Below are 26430 nucleotides of genomic sequence, written 5' to 3'. Positions count from 1 at the left end.
GCCGGACCACCGACAGGAGACGAGGTGCTGGAGTCGGCCGGACCACCGACAGGAGACGGGGTGCTGGAGTCGGCCGGACCACCGACAGGAGACGGGGTGCTGGAGTCGGCCGGACCACCGACAGGACACGGGGGGCTGGCGTCGGCCGGGGAGCCAGTACTGGAGCCGAAACTGAAGTCGGGACCATGGCTGCTGGGACCGGAACAGGGGCCGGAACCATGGCTGCTGGGACCGGAACCATGGCCGCTGGGGCCAGAACTGGGGCCGGAACCATGGCTGCTGGGGCCAGAACTGGGGCTGGAACCATGGCTGTATGGGCCGGTTCTGGAGCCGGAACCATGGCTGTGTGGGCCGGTACTAGAGCAGGCACCATGGCTGCTGGGCACGGAACCGGAACACGGAACCATGGCTGTGTGGGATGGTACTGGAGCACGGTACCATGACTGTGTGGACCGGCACTGGAACACGGAAACATGACTGTAAGGTCCGGTTCTGGAGCAGTGACTATGGCTGCTGGGCACGGAACAGAAGCCTGGACCCTGGCTGTGTGAGCCAGGTAATGGAGCACGGAAGCATGGCTGTGTGGGCCGGTACTGGTGCACGGATCCATGGCTGTGTGGGCCGGTACTGGACCACGAGCCGGCCTCCCGACCTTGCGTTTCTCCGAGGCCCCCTGGAGGCTCCGTGGACCTCCAAACGCCAGGCGGGATCCCAACAAAGGGCCAGAGAATGGAGCTGGAACCACTGGAGCACGGGCTGGAATCTTGGTCTTGCGTCTCCTAGAGATTCTTTGGAGGATCTGTGGGCCTCCCCAGGCCTGGTCATACCCCAGGAAAGGGTTAGAGGCTTCGGACAAGTCCTCAGGACTACTTGTGAAAAGTTGTAGCCACTCAGGCAACATGCTCCTAAGCCAGGGCTGGCGAGCAACCTCCTGACGTGCCTCCTTCAACGCAGCCTCTCTACCACGTCTAGAAGAGGCGCCATTCCAGGTATAAAAAATGTACTCCAGAGAGTACCCAAGACATTCTGCCTGTAGAGCAAAACGATCCGAGTCTGCTGAGTCCAAAGCTGGTCGGTTCATTCTGTTAGGATGGCGTGGAAGGGTAGGACCCAAATGCAGACTATCAAAAAGGTAACAGGTCTCGTAACAAAAAGCGAGCTTTATTTTAAAAGCTGATCAAAACAAGGCATGAAACAAATGGGTTGTACAAAAAACTGACCGTGACCCACATGGAGGGAGACAGGAGAGACAACCGTGACTGACATGGAGGAAGACAGGAAAAACCAACAATGAACCGACACACTTCACACCATCCAGGGCACACCTCACCTAGCAGATGGTGCTTAAACAAATAAAAAAAGCACAAACTGTGTTTAATTCAGTCATACCATAAGTTTTATTAGGCATAGCAATGACCTGCAGAGTCTCTGTGCACTGAATGAGCTGTAAGCAAGCTTTCTTAGCCACACATCAGCGTCTGAGGTAGAACTCAAAACATGACTATTCGGTTGGTTGGATTTAATCAATGAATGGCTGAGAGAAGTTTTAGTACGAAATGTTCTTGTTAATGTTTGTTTGTTTGTAGCCTTTATTTAACCAGGTGAAAAATCCCATTGAGATCAACGATCTCTTTTTCAAGGGAGACCTGCGGTACATTGGTTACACATAAAAACAACAGAAAACAAAAAGGACATCACAACATAAATGTTTAATTTTTCTGATAATAAAGAACAAGTTAATCTAACCAGAGTTCCCGTTAGCCGGTAATTACCGGACAATGACCGGTAAAATATGCTGAAGTCCGGCAAATCTAAATCTCTCCGGTCAAAATGTCCGGTCAAAATAATTTTCCCTTAGCGCAATACCGCATCAGTTGCGCCACTTATGTGACAGACAAGAATAGTATGTGACAGACAAAAGAGTATGTGACAGACAAAAATTGTCAATTCTAATGTCTAACACTTAATGTGGAGAAAGAGATGTCCTGTATGGGTTGATTGTGCGTTGATCTGTTGGTAATGCCTCGGGGTTCCGGTGGGCATGTAAACAAATGCATAATGCTGCGCTATACTTTGTGGCCTCATCCGGTTGCATAGCGACGCTTATTGTTTAGGTGTCTTTTAACAAGCAGGTAGTCATATCATTAGCTAGAACTAGCTAGATCTGATCGATATGGACATAAATGCGAGTAAAGTCTAATCTGACAGGAGAGAGAGATCGGCTGCTGCTGACGAGTCGACACGCAGCTCTGCATGATCCCCTGCAGCGGCGAGCAGAGCAAAACACACTTCAGGTTAGAAAATCACACGTAGCTATTTTAATTACCTCTCAAACTACCTAAACTAGTTATAGATATGTTTAGTTTTACTGTCGGGTCACTCATTACTGGATCCGCGAGCTGCATGATACTGACGGGCTGTCAGGAGAAGGAGAGAGCGCTCCGTTTATTATTCCCGCGTTTTTGTAAATTACTGTACACTTTTGAATAATGTAGTTAATCTACTATAATTAGTTTGTTTAATGTCGAATCATATCAATTTGTTTTAAAGCTCAATAAATAACAAAGAAGACCTTTAACCGGCACTTATCTAATTTTGTCCGGAAGATTTCAACTTTAACGGACATGTTGACCGGCAAAAAAATATTCTAACGGGAACTCTGAATCTAACCTTGATGCATTTTCGTCATTACTTGTTCTGTTTACTAAATACAGAGATTGTTAGGATGGCGTGGAAGGGTAGGACCCAAATGCAGACTATCAAAAAGGTAACAGGTCTCGTAACAAAAGGCGAGCTTTATTTTAAAAGCTGATCAAAACAAGGCATGAAACAAATGGGTTGTACAAAAAACTGACCGTGACCCACATGGAGGGAGACAGGAGAGACAACCGCGACTGACATGGAGGAAGACAGGAAAAACCAACAATGAACCGACAGGGGAACACAGGAAGAGACAAGACTAAATACAGGGAGGGGTAATCACAAGACAAGACACAGCTGGGGTAAGGGAGGCAGAAACACAAGGGCAACAGGTGAACACAATCAGACAATCAGACACACCAGGGGAACTAATGACAGGAAGGCAAACACAGGAAGAAGGAACAGAGAAGACACAAGGAGGAAAACATTTCAAAACAAAAGGTGGAAAATGAAAACATAAATACAAAACCGTAACAGAGATTTCCCCATCTAAGGATTATTTATTTTCCATCCAGTTAAGTTTTTAAGGAAGACATATTTCACAGCCCATTGTTGCTGTTTAGCTTCAGACACACTCATACAGTATAGTCCTCTGTTGCATCAGGAGCTTGGAACCAGTCTAGATTTCTAAAACATAAAACAATGGATATTTGAGGGACGTAACAGATTTGTATTGAATCCAGTCAACTTTTAGAAATCATATTCTTCAGCTTGCGAAAACCTTTTTTTTTTTTTGTTGGTTCAAATAAAATAACACTTTTCCACTACTGAAATGTAATCCAATAGCTGTGTTCGGTAAAACAAAAAATCAGAAATACTTGACCAATTAGACAATTAGGTTTTTTTATAGTGGATGCAAATGATACAAAGTTAATTAGAGTTGGCTTTTTATTTTTATTGACAGAACTTCTATCTCATATTTCTGACCACATTTAGTTTTGACAAAAAGTAAACCTTTCAAAACGTTCAAAGCTTTCAGACATGCTCTCACCAACACACAAGTCACAGACATTTGGGTGAAACCATATTAACTTGGGTTAGTTTAAATGTAATTAGAGGGCAGAGACGTATTATATTAAGTGTGTAATTACTGCTTATTGCTTCATGCACAATCACATGCAACCAGGTCAACAGTAAGAACCTACCTAATTACTATGACTTGCACTTTCACCAACTGTTGGCCTCAGTTTAACAATGAGCAGGAGGAGCATTTCACAATAATTACATAGCAAACACAACCTTTATGTGTCTGCTTCACAAAAGACTTAACATTGTTAATGCTGTTGGATCACAGGAGCTGTCCTTTGGTCTTTAAATCCACTTTAAATCCATCTGTCCATCCAGGTCTGGGTTGCAGAATTACTGTAGAGTGGCTCTGACATCTATTTCCCTAAAAAACGTCATGTTCAGACACAGTATGAACACATGGCAGTGACAAAAGTGATGCAAGGTCAGGCTAAAATTCAAAGTCCTGCTGACTTTTTGGAAGAGCATAATCTCATTTTGAATGACATTACAGTATATTGACATTTCACCTCTATTTAAGCAAGGACCGTGCTGTTATGGGGTAGAGAAAGAGACACGCATCATGATCCCAAGGCTGGAATAAAACCTAGGTCATTGCCGTTTTATGGCAGACAATGTAACGTTCATTTCTTGTTTTGGATCTTTTTTTTCTCCCATTAGACCAAAAAAGGTCATGGTTCAGGATAAATACCCCTTAAAAATATTCTGCTGCCAGACCCTGCACCTGACTATAACTGACCAAAAAGAAACAAAAACAGTAAAATGGACTTCAGTCCCTAATGTCACCCTTATGATTCAACTATAACAGGACATATCCCTCTCAGCACACTGGTGAAAAAGTGGCTGTACTGTAGGCTAAATATACCACACGGTCATGGAAAATACTTATACTTAAAATACTTAGGCAGACAGGTATACGTCATACAGGACACCTCATATGTAGTCACTGTCAACAGTTTTCCTGTCAACCACATTTGTCATTTCTGTATTTCTTAGAAACAGCACTTATCCTAGTACATTATCAGCTTTCTGAACTGTGACCACAAGCCATGTTTTAAAGCTTGTGTGATATCATTGGCACAATAGCAGCACCCTGGACAGTGCCTCATACAGTAGATCAACACGTGTAAAATATTATAAAAGTTATTATTTTACAAAAAGAAAGGAAAAGTTAAGACGTGGAAATTATAGCTCAAACAAAGGAGTATTTGATATGTGATGAACTGCAGTTGGTCACATATCAAATACAGAAGCTGTGCTCCAACATAGTGCTTTTTAAATGATCAGGTATGCATTTTTCACACAATATCCTCAATATCCCAGAACTCCTATCAATCTCATTCACACTATGCTGATTTTTACAAAGCATTGACCTGGTAGCCTCTGGGTATAAGACACTGAATGTCGTGCCTGGTTTTCCATCTCTCTTCACAAATGCATCCTAAATCAATTTTCCACTGTGTATTGCCAAAAGCACATTTTATCCTCGATTATATAATGAAGGCGATATCAGCAGCGGCAAGGAATGTGCTCATCAGATCAAATTGTTCAGAGGCACTTAACACCTTTGTTCTCTGTGACAAAAAGTTTGGCTGCGGACAAGGGTTCCCAACACCGAGGTTATCACAACGAGTGTGTGTGTGTTCAGCCATCTGAGAAAAGATAGACTTGATATCACACCACCGTCTGTTTGCCACGTAATTTACCACGCAAAGCTCCTATCACACACACACACACACACACACACACACACACACACACACACACACACACACACACACACACACACACACACACACACACACACACACACACACACACACACACATGCCACACAGATTAACATCCCAGTCAGCTCATTCACATCACACCACCTCTCACCAATGGGGTGTCAGGGAGTCTCCAGTAACAGGTGTTTTGTGTTTGTGCACTGGGAATCATATCCCTTTGAGGTGACTAGTACATACCTGATCCTAGCCTGATCATTCCTGATTAGATTAGGAATGTTTTGTTGGACTTTCCTGTGTTTTACTTATGTTTAAGCACCTTTTAGGCTCTTACTAATGCTCTGTCGTCAGCAGTTAGAAGTCCTAAAGACAAAGACATTTTGTGTGAGTGGGACAGTTCTGAAGTTGTTACACACTAAGGATTACATATTTTAATATTTTAAGTGTTCTTTCAAAGATTTAGTCTTCTTCGTTGTCTTTTTTTATTCCATATCCTGTAAAATCACTGCATTTGACCTGACCTTTTGTTCAGGAAAGACAATATTGGTGTAGTTCCCATTGTTAAAACGTACTGAAATTGTAGCCACATAAAGCAGATTGATGTTTTGAATGTCTTCAACATGTAGACTCTGCCTGCAACCACATTCACGAACAACATTTTCTGCAGACAGTTCTGACAGTCTAGAGTCTAGACGAAGAGAAAATATTTTAACCCAATCAAAATTGTTATGTCTTTGCATATCTAGACACATTTTGTTGTCTAGTGGTAGAAGTCTCTTCTTCATGTTGAAAACTACTTTGTGTAAGAATTGTTAAGTGTGCATTATAAAACAAATTATGTCATGTTATCAGAATGACATACTGATTTCCCTACAGTCGAAGAGAAACCATTTCATTGTGTATATAATTAACATACATTTGCAAAGGCAAATATGCCATAAAAGTGTGGCCTGAGGCAACGTACAAAGAAAGGTTCTAGATATATTGTGTTACATACTAAAATGAAATTCAGATAGCTTCCCCGTATTTGCACCCATTTCAGGTAATCTAATAGGTCCCTTCCTATTTTTGTGGCCTATTTATGTGTATAATAAATTATTTTGGAAGCTAATAAAATGTGATGTTCTGCATTGTTTTAAAAATAGCCAGAGGATAGATAGTAGTTAGCCTTTTATTTGCCGATGTGTCCCTTGAAATGTTAAGTGTACTGTACAATTTCTTATGTTTTACAATGTGCGTTGCTTGACAAATTCAGCATGAACACAATTTAAAACACCACTTGCAAGTCAGCAAAATCTAATTTTGTATATATGTATTTTATAGTTTAGCTTAATTTAATGTGTGCTTATTCATTCATTCATTCATTCATTCACACACACACACACACACACACACACACACACACACACACACACACACACACACACACACACACACACACACACACACACACACACACACACACACACACACACACACACACACACACACACACACACAAGCTTAGCGGCACAGGCGTGGCTTGATGTGTGGAGCGAGTGGCAGGTGAGCACAGGAGCAGGATCAGGTGATGGACTGAGGCGGAGTAAACACTGAGGTCCTTTACCGTTCCTTTACCAACGAAAGATGACGTAACAAATACAAAGGCCGCTGGCCATCATTCAAATGTCTTTGAAGTGGCACTGTCTCCACCCCACAACAAACATTGACGTAAAAGGCTCTGCACACCGACAAAGGTTTATTTTAAATCTTCCAGATTAGATCTTTGCAAACATGTAGCCTACTGGTGAAAAATGTGCAACACAGTTAAGAGAGGAAGATGTCCATGGAGCAGAGTCTAAACACATCAGTATCTCTAAAATGTTTACTTACCATGAGTTTCATTTCTTTTAAAGTCAAAATATCCAATCTTGCCATATCTGCAACTGGCTACAGCGATATCAATCGTTTTCATGGTTATGTTAAGGCTCTAGCATTGGCTGGTTATGTTGACATTGGTCTTGGTTTCATTTAGAAAATGTCTGCAGGTTCAGCATATTGTACGCCTGTCATACTCCTTGTAACTCAAGAGCTGTGAATATCATACAGTCTATGGTGAATAGGCTTGCCATCAGAATTGGGAAAACCATTTAATAAAATATAATTACATTTTCTTTTGAAGGTATAGCCTCACACTCCTCTGAAGAGATTACATAGACAGGGGACTTATTATTAACAATCGAATTTTCAGTGGTTATGTACATACAATTGGTTATCTTGAGTGCCTACAGTGCTCACCGACAAATTCAGTTTTTCTGAGGACTGCCTGGATCAGAACACATGTGATTTAACAAGTAATTTACATTTACTCTCCTTCCTATGTCACATGCAAGTTCATTAGAATATACAGCCTCCTATCTGAGTATCTCCACCAGCTATTTGAAATCAACCTTTGCAACCTTTGCGTTTTGGGGTAGTGAAAAAACAGGAGCTTAACGTATCGTTTTCAGACAGAGAGTGAATACAGGTATTTACAGCGAGAGAGTATGATCTGGTAAAAAGTAAAAACTATTTTAAAATAAATTGTATATTGTCCACTCTAAAATTACCTGTTTAGTTTTTGCATGGGTGAAATTGTCTTTTTAGCTCAGCCTCCATGCTGTGAATTGTTTTGAGTACAGTTGGAATTGGGACACAGCCAAGCTTTGGAAAGAAAGACATAACATAATGTCGTCATAAAAAGGAAATGTCCTTTGTTCTGTAATGTTCCATGTTAACAGATCATGTATGTCACTGAATCACCTTCACTGGAATTTTCCTCCTGTTGTGTGTGGTTTACAAAAGGGATGTGAAATTAAACTGAATACAGTCTTCCTCTTGTGACCTTTTGAAAATAAATGGAAACTTATTTTGTCTCAATTCTTTTAGCCATGAGCTCTCTTGTCTGTCCAACCCATTGCGCCCCAGCATGTACTCAGTTGGTATGTGATATGCTTTTTTTTCTTTCTTGACTGTACCGACATTTAACACCAGCAGTGACACCCTGCTGTGTGACGGCTCTCAGTTTCAATTCCCAATCTGACACAGGTTTTGGTCCTAAAATATGCATCCACATGTGTTTCTAAAAAGATCTCTTCTAGTTCTATTTAAATAGAAATAATTTTACTTCTGGAAAGGCTTGACTGATTCAAATATTTATATTGCACCTCATATTGCACCACCACTTCTAAAAGAGCAGTTTGATACACTCAAACCACATTTTGGAAATCACCGTTGGCTATGAACGAGGACATCACCTCATCGTGATGCTATTAATGGAATCATACAGTAGATCTCATTTTACATTTACTATTCCGGCTTGTAGATGTCACACATCCGGAGCAGGTTTAAAAGAGTGGGCAAGTGTCAGTGTGTTGTATAGGGACACACTATTTGGTATTATCTGATTGTTTTTGCATTTGATGTGCATACCAACATCGTAATGTCATTTGTGTTTCCATGCAGCTTCTTGCCATACCATTGCAATTGCATGTGCAAAGATAAAATAACAAGACTATAATCTCCATACAACGATCTCTTACACAACATTCCAGGCCTGGGGGGTTACAAGATGATTAGCAGTAAATGAAGGCAGAAAAATGTATTCCATATTTATTGACTCAATAATGACTCAAAACTTTAACTATGAATCAAGGGAATTTACATATTGTCGTACTTAACCGATAGACTCTTGAAACCGGTGATAAGGGGTTTCAATTAAAATATATATATATATTTTAAAGGCAAAGCCCAAATATTTAGCAAAACCACTAAAGAAAAGAATGGTTTCATAACAAAGAGAGGTTATATATCACCACCAAGAGAAAGGCAAGGAACATTTCATGACACACAATGTTAACACAATGTGCTTAACATTGAAGTGAATACAAGTGACATGAGGACATATTAAATTCAATACAAGAACAAATAATGCTAACAACAACAACCCACCCTCAAATGATATTGACAAAGAAAGAAAACACAAACCAGGCGGCGACCAATACAGTACCATATAATAACTAATGTAAGTCTGTGAATCAAGAAAATGTTTTAGTTTATTTTTGAATATGGACACAGTAAGATAGATCTCACGTCATTGGGTGTTTTCCCTCCCAGATAACAGGACACAATGTAAAGTCTAAATGAGATTGAGTTAGTATTATATGTTTATATCATTAACCTTGAGGTGCCCAGCTGCTTAGGTAAGAAGAGAAACCAAAATCACACACTTTGGTACTTTTCATTTCATTTCACTAAAGTGTTGATACATTCTTACTATCAGGGGGGAAGTTATATCAAGGGCGAACTCTGCTGCTTGGGAAAGACATATCGAATGATAATTATCTGCACACTATCTAATGTTTATGAATAGGGTGTTTCAGGAACTGATTAACTTGTATTCCTCCTCACTTCTCGTACTGTGCGTAGAATGACTGTTGTCAGATTACTAGTGAAACCGGAACTAGCTTCCTTGTTGAGCCTGAAAATCCATATTCCTCTTATTTCCAACAAAACCAAATTATTGAAAAACCTGTTATTGGGAGGATTTCTTCACATGTAATTGCAAACAAAGACTCTCAGACTTTGATACGCTGTAGGAAGAATACAGTTCTTTATCCTATGACATCTTAGTACAAGCTCACATAATTCTCATGTCCCTGAGCAGTACAATGAGTCCACTGCAGTATAAAGCATCGGGAGGCTTAATTTGAGGAAGAACAATGTGTACTGCGTTAGGTCTGAGATTATGACAAGGTAAAATGATACTCACAATATGTGGCCTTGTGTACATGTGTTTCATTCACTGGAAGAAATTCCACAGCCATTATAAAACTCTAGTAAAAGCCACAAAGAGTGTGCTTGCCGGATTAAATAATTGCAATGTTCTTATGCAGGATTGGGTTGGTAAGTATGAAATCCAGCATTTCTCATATTGCTTTTTACTGATCTTCAACGTTTTACCTGTTCTATTTATTAAAGGGACTCATGTTGCCATATGTGTAATTATGAGTTGGATGCAGCATTGTAACCTGCTGGGAACTTTTTAAATGCTTCACGCATCCCAGTTTCTGAGAAACTAATGCTTAAATAAAAGTCATGCCTGTAGAATACCTTCACTTTTGTCTCTCTGTCACCTGATGTCAACACCTACTTAGGCACCTCCTCCTAATTCCCACAACAAGCCCCAGCTGTCATTCATCAACCTCACATAGGCAATAACCCTGCTTACAAACACTAATCTGTTGCCAGTTTATTGTGCCAACATACCATTCTTTTTACTGTTATTGTTTTATTGGCTTGTCTATTTGCTTATTCATGATATCTGAATGTTGTTGTATTTGTCTTGTTATCCTGCTCTTTGTCAGGCCTCTCCCCCTTACTTATGCTATTATAATAATAGCATAATATGCTATTATAATAATAGCATATTATGCTATTATAATAATAGCATAAGTGGGGATGAGTAGTATTTACTTTGCTGATCCCATCTTCCTTTAGTGGCAAAATGTAGATGCAGTTTAGATTTGAGTGAAATGTCTCATCAGCTGTTCAGTGGATTTGTATTAAACTTTGCACACATTCAGGTATCCCTCATTAGAAACTGTAATGATTCTTTGACTTTTCTTACATTGAACTCCTTACATTGTTTCTTATCCCTGTTTACTTCCGTAGTAAGCAAAGCAGAAAGCACATTAAAAGGTTTTCCCTGTTCTGCTGAAATATGCATGACATATGGCATCATTTAAAGTTATTCTCTAGTCATTTTGGTTGCAGTTTTTATTAGGGGAAGAAATAGTTTCTGATTGAACATTATTTCCTCTAAACACATGTTGAAACAACGTGAAGTTCCTCTCTTGTCTCTGGAGAAGTTCCTGCTGTAAATGTCAGCATGCCTGAGCTCGGTCTCGTTGGTGCTGTCTCTCATTGTTAGCCTTTACAGTGAGCGCTCCATGACGATGCAGATCAAAGACACGGTGCTGGAGTCATTAAATCGCTCCTCCTGTACACTTCGCTGAGGTCTTTGTTCCCATGGGGTTTAGTAAGGAATCCAGGCGCTGGACAAACGAAGATTAATGTCCAGTTTGAAATAATTGAGTACGAGACAGTTTTAGGGCCAAGCCGGAATAGTTTGGTGAAAGTAACACCAGTCTTTATGCTGGAATCATACACTGACTTTTTTGTGTAAAAATCTATAAAATAACAAAGCTTACCTCAATATGAACAAAGAATGTTTATGTATTGCAGTTTCACAGTTTTTGATACCAGTACCGGCGGTGGAAAGAATGTCTTAAATCCTAGCAGGGGACCCTCTGCACGCAAAGAACTGAAAAGCAAACTAAAGGGTGCTGAATTCAAACATACCAGGCTACCGCTGTCCTATTTTACTATAATAACTCTTCTTGGATTCAAGGCTTTAAAGTACTGTAAATCAAAAAGCTAGAGGAGACAAGGTGTTCACTGGAAAGGGCACCAACCTTTCATGTTGCTAACACATGACAGACAAACAGTCTTTCTGCCATTCACACCAAGCATCTAACCTAGCCTGCAGTGTTGTAAACTCCACAGAGAAAGTTCTCTCGGGCTGTCAGCCTACAGCTCAGACCCTATTTATGATAAGCATGAGCGGATTATCCAGCAAAGGGGGGTCCTGGGGCCAAAATGAACTGCCTGGCCACTATTTACTCTTGTTCATTAACTTGTTCCTCCCAGTTTCTGCACACTATTTACAATGTTTGCATAATAATTAATCCTACCAAGCCTCTGATTTGTAGTGTGATAATCTAAATACCCACTAACTCATGTACAAATGTTTTGCTATGAATTCCTAAATTATGTTTCAATTTAAAAATCATTTGATACACACTGAGCTTGGGATTTCTGGGGCTTGCTGTAAATTACACAATTTACCTGACAGGTGAACTCCATACACAGATTCTGTACTCGACAGGGCAAGATATTGGCAACAGAAATGTCCAGTTTTTTCCATGTAGTCTGAGTAGTATTTATTTCCAAGCAGGCTTTGGTTGAATGCAGGGGACATTGTCTGTGCGTAGGGCAAAAGAGGCGGAAGGCATTGTCGTGAATACATCTCGTGATCCATTCGCTTAACATTTTATTGTGAACTCATCAACAATTTCTCTCAACTCCCACTACATTTTTGTGTCTCAAGTTGCGATTGGACTGTACACAATGAGCAGCACAAGGAAAAAGGAAGTATTGTCCCAGATTTCTGCTTGCTGAAGTGAAACGTTGGAGGTTTTTCGGCAACAGACCATTGGTCGATTCTGAGTTCACCTGACTGGCAGGGGCCTGTGGCAATGAGGCGACTACTGAGCTTTATGTTCATATATTTGTCATATCTCATGTAACTAGCACTAAGATATTTCCAGTGCAGCTACAAAAAAGTTTGATGTAAACAAAATGTGACCTGAAATCAGCGGTGAACATCATCGTCGAGTACAAAGAGAAACTCCAGAGTCTCCATGTACAGAGGACTCGGTAGAACACAATGTAATGCAGCTGCGAGGCATGTTGCAGTTTGAGAAAGGCGCACAGCCGTGAACTTGGATATGTAACACACACAGCTGAACTGTCAGTGTCAGTCTATTTTTACGCGGTTGTACATTTGATTTAAAGCAGCTCGAGCATTCGAAGGCCGCGCGATCACAGCAATTATAGTGAGAGAAAATAAGAAAGGTTTCAAGGCAGGTGAACCATCACATGACGCACTGATGGTTGAGTGTTGTTCCCCTCACAGGCTCAGTGAAGACAAGATTTCGCCCTCACTCATGAGATATGTTTAGAATCAGAAACGTTGACATGTCCGCTCATGCAGGTGTTTTCATGTAAAAAAACGACTGCGTGGTGTATGGCTGTTATGTAACATATCCCTACATGCATGTATATATTTTGTACTTTCTATAAGGTGATCAGTCATGTCAGGTTTGGAATATTCAAGAGTTTTTTTAGGGCTGCACAGTGGAGGGAAGCTCTTACCTTCTGTGTACTCAGTGAGTGCTGGAAAGACACATGACGCACTGAAACTTGACTCTCGCTCTCTGTAAAAAGCATGGACTATATAAAGACGAAACTGTTGCAGCGATGTACATCTAAACCCCCCTCAACCTTTACACACACAAACAAACATGCACACTTAGTTATCATTAATTTGCTAAGTCAGTTTCCCCATCAACTAGCTTATCTTGCCAAACCTCTCCACTTATTTTTCTAAAGAATGCACTCTTGAGCATCCTCACAGGCTTGTTAGCATTCATCCGATGCATCTGACAAGAATGGATGCTCTGTTTCTCTCTAATCAATCAGAGGGCCCCATGAAAAACCACTAGGCCCTCTGAACGCCAACACCTCTGTCTTCGCTGCTCCTCTGGCGTCTGCAGGACTCGGGGGTGATTCCGGGCACGGGGATACCTAGAAACTAGGCCTTGTGGTCATTGCCAGTTTCCATGGTTCCCCCCTGTCAAAGAGAGGTTCTCTCTGGGCCTGGTGTGTTTGTAAAGTCCCCGTGAAAAGATGGCTCTGTGTCCTGAGGTCCGGAGCCCACCGAGAGCAGAATTCCTCTGTGACTCCGGCTGAGTTGGGGTTGTGCAGCACAGCGGATGCAAGGGAAAGTGTGGGGAGGACACACAGAAGCAGCATGTTTGGGTCCTGGCTCGGAGCCATGCATCAATTAGGGGCTCAGGGGGACTGGGTCACAGTGGGGGGAAGTAAACAGGCCAGTGTATACACGTTTACACCAGCAAACACACGCACAACTGCAAAGATAGAGTTCAGACACAAGCAGACATCTGTACGCCAAAACACTTGCATGCATTCAATATTTTGTCCCTCCTGAGTTAACATTTTTGATCAAGAAGTAAGCACCAATTTTCACAAAGTTGAACCAATACACCTTGTGTTTGAATAAATTGAAATATAATTAACTGCACACAAAAAATATTTTCAGATTTAAGGATTTAGTGAGAAACTATATATTTTTTGCAGTGTGGTTTGCACTGCAGCACTTCAGTCGGTACTTGGCCTCAGAACCAGATTCAAGTCCCCGAACAGACAAAGTGTGGACCGGTTCGTTGAGAGGTGCCAGTTTGCCTCCTGGGCACTGTTGTGGCCCTTGCCTTTGAGAATGGCACCAGACCCACACACTTCTTCCCAAGTGCTTTATAAAAATACATTTGGATAATAAATGCAACATCTACATGTCTGTGTGCTGTGTTGTTCACATTGGTATCAATAAAAAAGTTGATTTGTTTCAAGCCGTCCATTTTCATATTTTTTGCAGTGCAATATGACTCATCTCTTGACAATCCTATTGCCACTCCCTCTCCTTTTTTTCCCTTCGGGTGAACAAATATGTACACACAAAGTAGTAGGCTTCTGTTTGACATGAAACACCCACAATGACTCACAGGAAGTAAAGTACACTTTGTTTCATAACGAAAGTATTTTCTCACAAAGTTATAAAATATGATCTAATTAATTAATTAAATTACATAAATTCTCTGCATTTTACAAGAAATGGCATGTGTGATTGACCTTTGTTTTTTATTTTGTATTGTAGTTGTTTTGAATAGCAGCCGACTACAAAAGCACAATGGTCCTGGGCTTAATGTGCAAGAGAGAAGGAACGATCTTATTTCAACAACCAGAAGCACCGGCCTTTCCTGTTAGATTCACACACTCCTCTGTTTGACTGCTAATAACCCGTCAGCAAAAGCAATTCATAAACTGCTCACACCTTAATTCCCAGGGACAATTATTTTCTTGACATTCTTGAAATTCAACTTTCTCTTTTTTAGTTACTAACAATAAAGAAAACATGTAATTAACTCACAATAAATATCACACTACAAAGGTGGTTTCAGTAGAATGCAGCTCACCGCTATAGGTGTTACTGTCCCAAAATCTAAATGTGTTTTTCTCATTTCTTATCTATAGTTGTTAGTTATGGGGGCATAATTAAACACCATAAAATAAGTGATATCTTTATTTTGCTAGCCTAATACAGAAAGTCACACAAACATGAGTTAACTTCTTATCGTTATATGGTTTGTTTAGTTATTGCATTTTGTGGCTGTGGCAGTGGCCTTGCCCATACAGTACAATCACAATTCACACGTCATTCAAACTGGACAGAATCTACATAAACCTCACTAACCCCATCTTGGTGAGGTTTTTCAACAATAACCAACTCTGGTTTAGTCAAAGTAAACCTGTATTGAATTAGATGTGAAAATATGCCGGCTATTGAGGCGACGGCTGACTGGCTCACTTGTTTTGGAGGCAGGCCGCTTAATTAGTTAAATTAAAAAGACAAAAGTCATCCAAAAAAACAACCAATGATACCCACTTGTGTGTTTAGTGTCTTAAGCTGTTAGCAGTCCATGCTGAAACAGGGGCCCGTTTTATGTACATTTGCCCTTGGGAATATGTAGATGCAAAGTAGTTGTGTGTTGTCGCTTACTATTAATACATTGGACTCAATTAGCAAAAAAAGAAATAAAACACTGATTGAAAAGTTTTAAGACACATCTTTTGAAGTTCAGTATCCACTAAAGTGAGATGAGAGCAGCATCTCTGCAGCTGGTAGTCTATCAGCCTCATTCTCCAGCACATGTCAATGGACAGTTGTTTTCTGCATGATGGCCTGAGGCTGGGCTTTCCTGTTGAAGGACGTTCAGGGAGATGGGTTAGTGTGCTTCCCTGCAGCATCCGAGGAATCACTGATCTCTCATTTGATCTGAACGCCTCAGAGAGCAAAAAACATGATTATAACAGCTTGTCGATTATTTTTTGAATTTGTAGGCTACACTCCACTTTACTGACGTACTGAAGGAAGATGCTGAATACATGTTTTCTGATAGTTTCCCACATTTAAAACTGTTTCCAAAAAGGGCACAGTATTTCGTGATAGCTCCCTAAGACTCCTTTCCACCTACACAGAATACAGGCTTGTGCACATTGTTATCTTAATACCACTATGCATACAATGATTCCCTTAGGCATAATATAATTTTTAGACGGGTACGGATAAGTGCTGTGAAGTTTTACCACAGCGTTTAAAACGGGCTGACTCCGCTTGCACAGCCGTCTGAACGCCTGACTTTGCACTCACTCAACGACTCTGTTTCCACTGTGGCTTCTGAAAGAGCACCTGGGCCTCCCCACACCGTGGCAGATGGAGGCACAACCACACACCCACTGAGGGTTGGAGGCTCCGCTCTGTGGGGCCAAACATAACAATAACCCTCGTGCTGGTCAGTGCTCGTGCGCCCCTGCACTTTCCGTGAATCTCAAAAGTTGAATCCAAGGTTTTCCGTGGTTATGGCCAGGGAAACCTCTGTCCAGTACTGCACTACCCTCTGTGATAACAGAAGAGTTATAATAGAACTAAACAACATGATGTGCCATGATTCCCCTTTCAAAGCATAAAACAGCAATCACATTTTTTTTTAAGACATTATTTCAAACATTTCGCAAATTGGGATTAATAAAGTACATCTTTATATTAAGGGCATGACTTATTACATAAAACTGTGATGTACAGTAAAGGGCTGAAACCTACAGAACAATGTATACGGCCCTTAAACACTCTAAGATGAAGTTCAGAGTGAAGCACGTTTTTGAATCCCTGTTTATCTTGTCTGTAGACACTTTTAAATGGTTGTAGATCCCATCTGGCTGAATAATTACAGGTGAGACATTCTGAAACTAATGACACATGGGGCGGCAGTGGCTCTGTCTGTAGGGACTTGGTCTCTGAAATGAAGGGTCGTCAGTTCACATCCCTATCAAGTGTAGCTGCCAATTCACCTCATCCTGGTAACTGCCGAGGTGCCCTTGAGCAAGGCACCGAACTGCTCCGAATCCCACCACCGCTCCCCGGGCACTGTACAATAGCTGCCCACTGCTCCTAGAACTAGGATGGGTTAAATGCAGCGGTCTAATTTCGCCTTTTGTGCTGTACTGTGTTCATTTACATGTGTGACAAATATAAAGAGAGTTACATCCTCTAATTCTTCTTCTAAACTACAAATGATAAGAGCAAGCGACAGAATGCTTGCTCCCTCTGCTGGGCATACACCGGCAGTGCTGCTGATTTATAATTATTTGGCAGTGCTACTAATCTTGTTGATAATCTTTTCGTAATTGCAATTAATTGAGTTATCCTTTGGATTATATTTACATCTATTACATTTGATTATTTAATGATTACATACCGGACACAAATACAGGATGTTCACAGATCAGTTTAAATTAATTAATACTAGCCTCTCATCATTAATGTTAATAAATGTATATGTTGGTAGTGTTGTGTCCCAGGTGTTTGAGTTTTTTTAACAAGACTGAGAAATCTGAACATTATCTCCATTTGTTCAAACGTTTTTATTTTCATTTCAGATCAATTTGTTAAGCAGCATGACACACACTTCTTATAAAGGTTTAAATCAGCAGTTGTTGGCACTGAGGCAATTATAAAAACTGTCTCAGTGAAAAACAGTTGATAACATTATAGGTTAAACCAATTGTGAAAATGAAAAACTATACCAAAATAAGAAGAAAAGTGGAATCACTGTCTAAGAGTGTGCATTTTCATGTTTGATTTATGTCATTAAAATAAAATACTTTTTTAAATCCACAAAAGGGTAAGAAGTAGAAAACAGAAGTTAACAATGATATAACAAAATAACCATTGAGGAAGTAACTTTAAAAAGTGTATAAACCAAGTAGCTAAAGCCACAGTAAAACTATTTGTAGCCAGCTAAATTGTAACTAGGTTTTGCAATGCATCCGATCAAAAAGAAGATTTCCAATTATATTGACATATTAACCCTGTGTTATTATGAGTTAACAAACTGTGACGTAAGCACTAGGCCTGAGAGCTATGTGGAAAATTACAAGATAATTATTGTTCCTGTCATTGATGAAGCAGGAAGTTGCATGTGTAAATAATTAACCATATGTGTGTGTGGAACACCTTCGGACTTGGCGTGTTGATGGAAATGTTGAAGTTGCTACTGCATGCCAGCATATAGTTATTAAACTGGAGCATTTCAATAGTCTACATTTGCAATTTAATAAATCATGTTAGACACATTAGTGTTCCTCTAGAATAATCTGTTATGAATTACATTTGAACCTTTAAACATTGATAATGGCCTTCACACACCAATAACTTACAGCTAGACATGTAGGCTGAAGCTATAAGAGGTTTTCTGATATTTACAAAAAGGGGCTTATGTTATTAATACTATTTCCGGGGTATCAGAGCAGAGATGTTGAGTATCACAAGATAGAAATCCGCGTGTTCCTACAGTGACATTCAGCACATCCTCCACGTTAAAAATGTAAAACAAAACTACATTTGAATATGAATGTTGGCACGTGTGCATGTACCAACAAGAAGAAGTAAATATGTTTGACTATGTCTATGAATAAATATCTATATGTTAGCAGAGAGACTCATCTGACAAACACCGGAAGCTTCGTAGTTCTCATTGCCAAAACGGAAGCTAGTGAGGATTTGAATCTCTTTCTGTGCCGTATTCATCTTTGTATGAGGCCGACACCGGTTTTTGGAGGACAGTGGGGTCCACTGAGGTTATCATCTATTTCAACGCTTCATCCGAGTTACGATATTTAATACCAAACCACATCAATCCGGGACATGGGCTGCGGCACAAGGCGCTACATGTGATTGTGGTAGGTTTACACTGGCTTCCGGTGTGTTTTCCTGACCTTTCCCTTGTTTAACGAAGGAAATAATAAGTAAAGCTATAAAAACATCTAATCTTAACCTTTTTCGAAAACTAACCGGATAGTTAAGCTAATTTAACTATAGCATTCCTTTCATTTTTTTTGTACGCTGTCAAATTAAAGAGCTAACGAAATTGTGCAAAGCAAGTGAACGCAACATGTTTTTTATTTTCCACCACTGTACCCTTACTGTACTTCTTAGCTGGCTAGCTAATATCATTTGTGATTGTAGCGTTAGCATGCTTGATTAAGGATCATAATAATTATTATTATCATAATAATGATGAGAAAAAACATACAAATACAATGATCCGATCATTGTATTTGTATGTTTTTTCTTTTAACCGAGTGGAAGCAGCATTGATGAAGCTTTTAAAAAGCAGCAGGTTATCGTATAAATGCCCACTACAGGGCGCCCTGGTACACAAATTAAGAAAACTGGGTACCACTTTCCAAGTCAAGGTTTTTTACATTATATTATGACGTGAGTCGTGATGTATACACCTCTATATAATGCCCTTTAGATAACCTATTAACCTATTAACACAAACAACACTTGGGTTGCCAGGTTGGGAAAATCTATATAATATGGTTTTTAATGAATGGTAACCAGTATCTCTATTTAGTTTCTAATAAGCCATCCTTAAAGCTGCTAAAAGAGTTTCCAAGTCAGTAACAATGCGAATGACAGGTGTCTTACGTTGTAATAAGATAGCAGCAATACAAAGATTCATTTGCAATTGAAAATGAAAATGGTAATAAATCTATTTTGGTCCAAAAGCATCCAGCTTTTCTAAAAGGTCAAAAGGTCAACCCATCTATTGAAGCTTTTACTTGATGAACGTACAAGCTAAACACACATTAACATACCCTACCAACCTGAAATCTGAGAACAGCTATGTATTATTAGCTTATAATGTAACAACTAGAATGTATTTAGCTTGGTTGGAGAGTTGCCTAAAGTGCTTTTGCCTTGGCATACCAGTCAAAGTATGAGGTCCAGAGATGAGAGACGTTTAACCATTTATTTATTTCACAAGACTTGACCGTCACAGTTAAAGATTATGATTTTAAGGCTAGAATATAAACACAAAAATGTCAATCAGGAAGAGCAAAACACTAAGGTTCCATCAAATCAAATGTGGCTTTAGCATGGTAAGCATAAACAAAGCTATCAATAACAATACACTTATTAACAACTTACTCAAAAAAAGCTGGCAGGAGGATTTTCAACATATACCTTATCTATGATAATAATAATAATAATTCATGGTATTTATTTAAGCACTTTTCCAAGTGCTCAAAGCGCTTTACATTACATTATATTACATATATCAGACATGTAATACATTGAATACTACTATATCTATAAAGAATTATTTTAATTTGTACTAATTAATTAAGGGAAGTCAATACTTTTACACTGTTTTGTGTTATGTGTGTTTGTTGATGACAATTTATTGTGAGAAGTTTCTCTCTTTTTTTGTAGGTGACACATAGTGAACAACAACATGTAAGAGCTACTCAAATACAGCATTTGGAAGAAAATTGAGTGATACTTCTTTTGAAAGAGTGTCATTTTAATATATCTTTTACTTATGAAGGTCCGGGTTAAAAAATCACATGTCGCTTCCGATGTCGGTGGGTGTCCTGTTGGTGGGCCTCCCGTACTCCATCTCCCTCGCTGCTCAGTGGCTTTATGGCTGGCCCAACAAGCCTGGGTATCAGAAGTACATAGAAGCTCTCAAACCAAGGTAACTTGTTAAATACTGCAGATCTGTTCCTGTGTTTCACTGAAGAGTCAGTCCTTCATACCCTTTTTCATGTTTGGCTTCTTCATCAGGAGAATATACTGTTTGACCAGAGCTGTGCTGGAAACTCTCAAATATCTGCAGTATGGGAGGCTTTACTTTCGGTGGAAGTCATGGTACCAGAATGACGAAAACCGTAAGCATTATGAAAAGGTGTGTTGACGATAAGTTAGAAAGAAGACAATTTAGTAAATATCTAAAGTTGGATTATCATACCATTATGTTTGTATCAGCATTCCCTTCTTCACTCAATATATATCAAAGTGTCAAAGCTCACAGTGTTCTCTGTCTGGACACAAAGGGCATCACATTTGGTCGCAGAAGCAACAAGCTGGACTTGTACCACCCTCCCAATGTGGACAGGTCTGAAGAAGTGCCTGCACCGCTGGTGGTTTACATCTTCGGAGGTGCATGGGGCTCTGGAGATCGATCCATTTACTGTTTGCTGGCCCGGCAGATGGCTGAAGAACTGGGTGCAACTGTCATATGTCCTGACTACTGCACCTATCCAAAGGTAGGAGCTTTAGAAAAGTAGTTTTATTGGATGTATACCTCAAATATAGTGTGTTATTGTCTTGAATATGAAGAAAACTTCTGTCTAACTCTGAGAAGTATAGGTAAGAATTGTACCTCAGTAACTCAACCGGCAGAAAAGTAACAACATTATGAATGTTTCTGAAGTATCTGAACTGTTTTCATCTGATCGCCAGGGGAACGTTTTAGGCATGGTCCAAGATATTGCTGACTGCTTGATTTGGGCCCAAGAGAGTGGACCCCAGTTCAACTTTGACAAAGTAAGAAATACTGTCTCTAAATATTCTTTAGAAATATGAGAAAACTTTCAGATGAGAATGACCATTTATTATAAGAAGGAACATTTTAATAGGATCGGTTAAATCATTGAGGTTGCTCAAATTCAAAAGTCAAATTTATAAAAATCCACAGAAGAAAAAATGGAAGGCAAATGAGAGACCCCTAGCAATTTAATGAGTTTAAACTTGTATCATAATAAACTCTTCAGTTTTAGTAGCACTGATCCAAAACATCTTATTTGTTTCTAATTTAATAAAATATTTATGGCATTAAAAGAAAAAATAGAAGAGCACATAATTAAGATGACGATGTTTTTTTGAAGAGTGCACATTCACACGGTCTTCACGGTAAATAATATGCCATTATTGTCTTGTTTTTCTCTCTTTCATAGGACAACATAGTATTAATTGGCCATTCAGCGGGTGCACATTTATGCACACTGACCTCACTGTTTCTCATTGATGCAAGAGAGGAGCTTTTCATAGAGGCCAGCAAGCAGAGGGACCTAACACTGGCAATAAGAGGAGTGATTTGTAAGGATTATTGCGTGCATCAATCACAGTTGAAACCATGTTTTATGCTAACGTTAACTGAACTTTATGTATGTATATCTGTCGTATTACCCTGACAGGTCTGAGCGGCGTGTTCAACATCATGGATCATTACGAGCACGAGCAGAAGAGAGGAGTGGAATATGTCTCCACCATGCACAAATCCATGAATGGAGTGGAGAACTTCCCGTACTACTCACCAACACACACTCTGAAGATGTTGAGCCAGGACAAACTAAACAGGTGAGAGAAGAAAAAAAAAAAAAAAAAAAAATAATAATAATAATAAAGCTTTATTTATATAGTGCTTTACAAATTGACACATCACAAATGAAAAACAAACAACAAGAAATTCCCCTCAGATTATACGATACGATACGATACGATACGATATTACTTTATTTGTCAGATCAAGTCTGAAATTTGACTTGCGTCACAGCAGCTCCATGTCCAACATCAACAGACAAATATCCAGACAAAAATATTATTATTAGTTATTTGTTAAGAACTTTAAAAGGTACATGCAGCAAAATATAACATTTGAACAGGTTAATAAACACAAGGAGGTGAAATGTATGATAATACAAATAAAATAAAATAAATAATGGTTTCTCTCTAACAGATAAGACACAAGACAACTGAGTCGATGTAACAATATAAAATATAATATAAAACCCCATAAAACAAAGTGAACATATAGGTACAACAGAATTGCAAATAAAAAGATTAAGACCTATAAAATAAATAAAACAATATAAAGCTAGGTACATAATAAAGACTAAAAGAACATTTAAAGTGGGGGGTTGCTAATAAAAAGCTAATCTAAAAAGACGTGTCTTTAGCTGTCATTTAGAAATGTCCACTGAGTTGAAAAATGAAAATGATCTTTAAATGTATTGCATGTGTTATTCATTTGAATACAACATTTCCCACCCACAATCTGCTCTTGCTTTACTTACTGCCAGAGTGCCTCCATTTGCTTTGCTCCACGGGACCAGTGACATCATCGTTCCGGTTGAATCTTCCACAAAGTTCTGTGATCTCCTCACCTCGCTGTCCATAAAGGTGTCCCTCTACCTGCTGCCTAAAATCGACCACACTGAAATCGTGACGGACCTCATGGTGTCCGACAGGCGCTTCTACCATCCCATCTACAGCTGCATCAAACAGGAGTTCAGAAAACTTTTGGGAACGTGCTGACGACCCTTCAGATCATTACAAAAACAGCTATTCATCACTAACATTTTAATGATTGTGCCATACACTTACTTTGTTTACAGTATCTGCTCTTATACCTCAAAATAATCATATTTAGCCTTGATTTGAACTGGATTGTGATTCCATAACAATGATCAGATTGTAATTTATTAAATCCAGGAGTGGCATCGGATGATTTTTAACTACATTCTTAGTGGCCTGCATTCTGAAAACATCTTTATGATATTGTCTTTAAGAGATATTAACCAGACTGCAGGAAAGTGAATGATGTAAACATAACATGAAATCAATCATGAAGCAATAACAGTATAATGTAAAACACAGCATGATAATGCATACTATTACACTAAGTACAGTTACAGTCTGCTTAGAGGCCAACTCATTCCGAGTGACAATGCAACATTACCTTGAACATTTTATTCATTACCTCGCATGTTTTCTGTTACATTCAATATTTCTTAACTTGATGTAATATATTTTCTTGAATAACTATTTATTGATTTCAGACCCATTAAACCCTCATTAAGTTACTAAGGATGTTTTGCCTATTGTCATTATTAATTATCTACAAAACTTGATGACAAAAGTTGAATACAGGATGTTGTGTACATTGCAAATTAGACAATTGCTATATTTATGGAAGTACAGTGTGAGTTTTTTTATTTGATCAAATGTTTATAATATACTGTAGGTTTCGTATTTAAAGTATGTTGTGCATATGACTAATAAACATAAAGGGTCATTATGGTAATAATTTGGTTAAAAAAAATATATATATAGTTACATTAAAATATTGAGCAGGCAATTTAAAGAAAGTGCACAACATGAACACATTTAAATACATGCAGTCTAAACATTAGCATTCAAATATATGTTTACAACATAAATGGATGGCTATGGCCGCTGGATGAACTGAGCATAAATTAGAAATTACAACATTCATAAATGTTTTTAAGAGATTGTAATGTGTATGATGCCTATTTTAAAAATAACTGTTTAGGTGTGCAAAACCATTAATGTATGTAATATCAAACACTTGACATAAAAGACACAACTCTTTATATTTATATTAACACTTAATCGATTTTTTATGAATATCCTTGTAAAAAATGCAGTTTTTAAAGAAACCTCTTCCAGGTCATGTGACTCAGTGACTAAAATAAACACCAATTTGTATTACTACACTGGACTAGTAGAACACAATTGTTTTTCCTATATTATATGAATCTTTAACAAAAAAATCAGAAGCGGTTCTTAATTTTCACAGGACCCAGTGAGTCCAAACCAATGCAGCATTGTATCGAATGTACATCGAGTGAGTAGGACACACTTTTTATTGGATTTTAGTTACTCTACTGTTTTAAATTAATATTTTGTTGAACAATCATGTTTTTGTTTGTTAAAAATTGTAATTCTTAATAGCTTCCATGTTAAGTGACCCATTGATACCAACTCCATACCAGATATTATGACACCGGACAAATATGACTTGGACTAATATCACCTTTATTCATCCCCTTGGCCCAGGGGAATTTCACTGGTTCATATAGTTAATAGTTATATATATTTATACATTTATGTTGCTTTTAATATGTGTTTTAATATTTTATATGAATATCCTTGTGAAAGAATCTGCAGTTTTTCAGTTTTCCAGTCTTGGATTTTTCAATAGATTCCATTTCATTTGACCTGATTTATATTATGCAGCTATGTATTACTAGAAATAGGAAAAACATATTTTTACAAGAGTTAGTTGGTCGATGCTGGACATTTGAAATGTATACTAACCCTCAACAACCGTCTTTTGAGACAACAATGTTTGATTTTTTTAAGTTTAAGTTGGTAAGAGAAGTCAAATAAAACCCAGCATAGGCCTACGGTACATTTGTTGCACACACAGTACCTCAGGTTGGTGCTGCAGAAACGTCATCAATCTACAAAGGAACAACATCTACAGACTTCTGACTGAACCTGATACACACTGTTGAAGTCTAATTCTTCTCTTTGTGAGACCGTCCACCTGAGTCCTGCAAGCTGAGCTGGTAATGAAACAGCTCTCAAGTCTGATGGTTGTTGTGGGTTTGAATCCCATCTGGATTGTTTAATTTATCCGTCTTGACTGAGAATAACTAACTGGACTAGGATCAGTCTGTTACATAAATAAACAGTCAGAGCTTATGAGAACAGTTGGAACCAGTCAACCAGACTGACATGTTCGGTTCTTCCTTTATGAGAAAGTGTAAAAGCACTTCAACTTTCCCAACTTGTAAAGTGACTCAGCCAAAATGTATGAGAACCTTAAAAGGTGCCGGTCAATAGCAGATGATGGAGCTCAGACTATTTGGGGACACATGATGACAGTTAACAAAAAGCATTATCCATAAACACAATTTAGGGGTTAAGCTTCAATTCCATTCAAAGGATTGTTGCACTCCCAAATAAGCCTGTAAACTAAACAGATATTCAATTTAAACACCTTTATATAGAGGTGGATTGGCTCCAATTAAAACACTTTAACAAAGCCTAAAGTAATTTACTTATTTATCTATTTATAAACTTAGAATATAGCAAACCCCCTGAATTTGCATCTTAAGTCAAATAATGAAGGGCCCTTTTTAAAGTGCCTTTTAGCCTACCTGCAGATCCTTATAGCATTACTTGATTTATTCTGTGGGCACATTTAATAACAAGTATCATAAATCAGGTTAATTAAAAATACTTTGAAATGTCTATTAACACATTCTCATTCCCAAAGTGTGTTTGTTGCTTGTTTGAAATGGCCTGCAGCATTTC

At 38.8% G+C, this 26430-nt stretch overlaps 1 protein-coding gene across 1 annotated transcript; it reads left to right on the top strand.

Moving 5' to 3' along the window:
- Positions 1-19041: 19041 nt before the first annotated feature.
- On the top strand, positions 19042-24272 carry si:dkey-193c22.1 (uncharacterized protein LOC567837 homolog). The gene is made up of 9 exons (XM_034117496.1): positions 19042-19190; positions 20734-20757; positions 20849-20998; positions 21088-21208; positions 21357-21569; positions 21766-21849; positions 22260-22401; positions 22500-22662; positions 23385-24272. Coding segments are annotated over exons 2-9 (1110 nt in total). The 5' UTR covers positions 19042-19190; positions 20734-20755; the 3' UTR covers positions 23620-24272.
- The last annotated feature ends 2158 nt before the right edge of the window (positions 24273-26430 follow it).

The sequence above is a fragment of the Trematomus bernacchii genome, unplaced genomic scaffold (assembly GCF_902827165.1).
Source record: "Trematomus bernacchii unplaced genomic scaffold, fTreBer1.1, whole genome shotgun sequence".
NCBI classification, from domain to species: Eukaryota; Metazoa; Chordata; class Actinopteri; order Perciformes; family Nototheniidae; genus Trematomus; species Trematomus bernacchii.
This window is presented reverse-complemented; position numbering and strand designations above follow the sequence as displayed.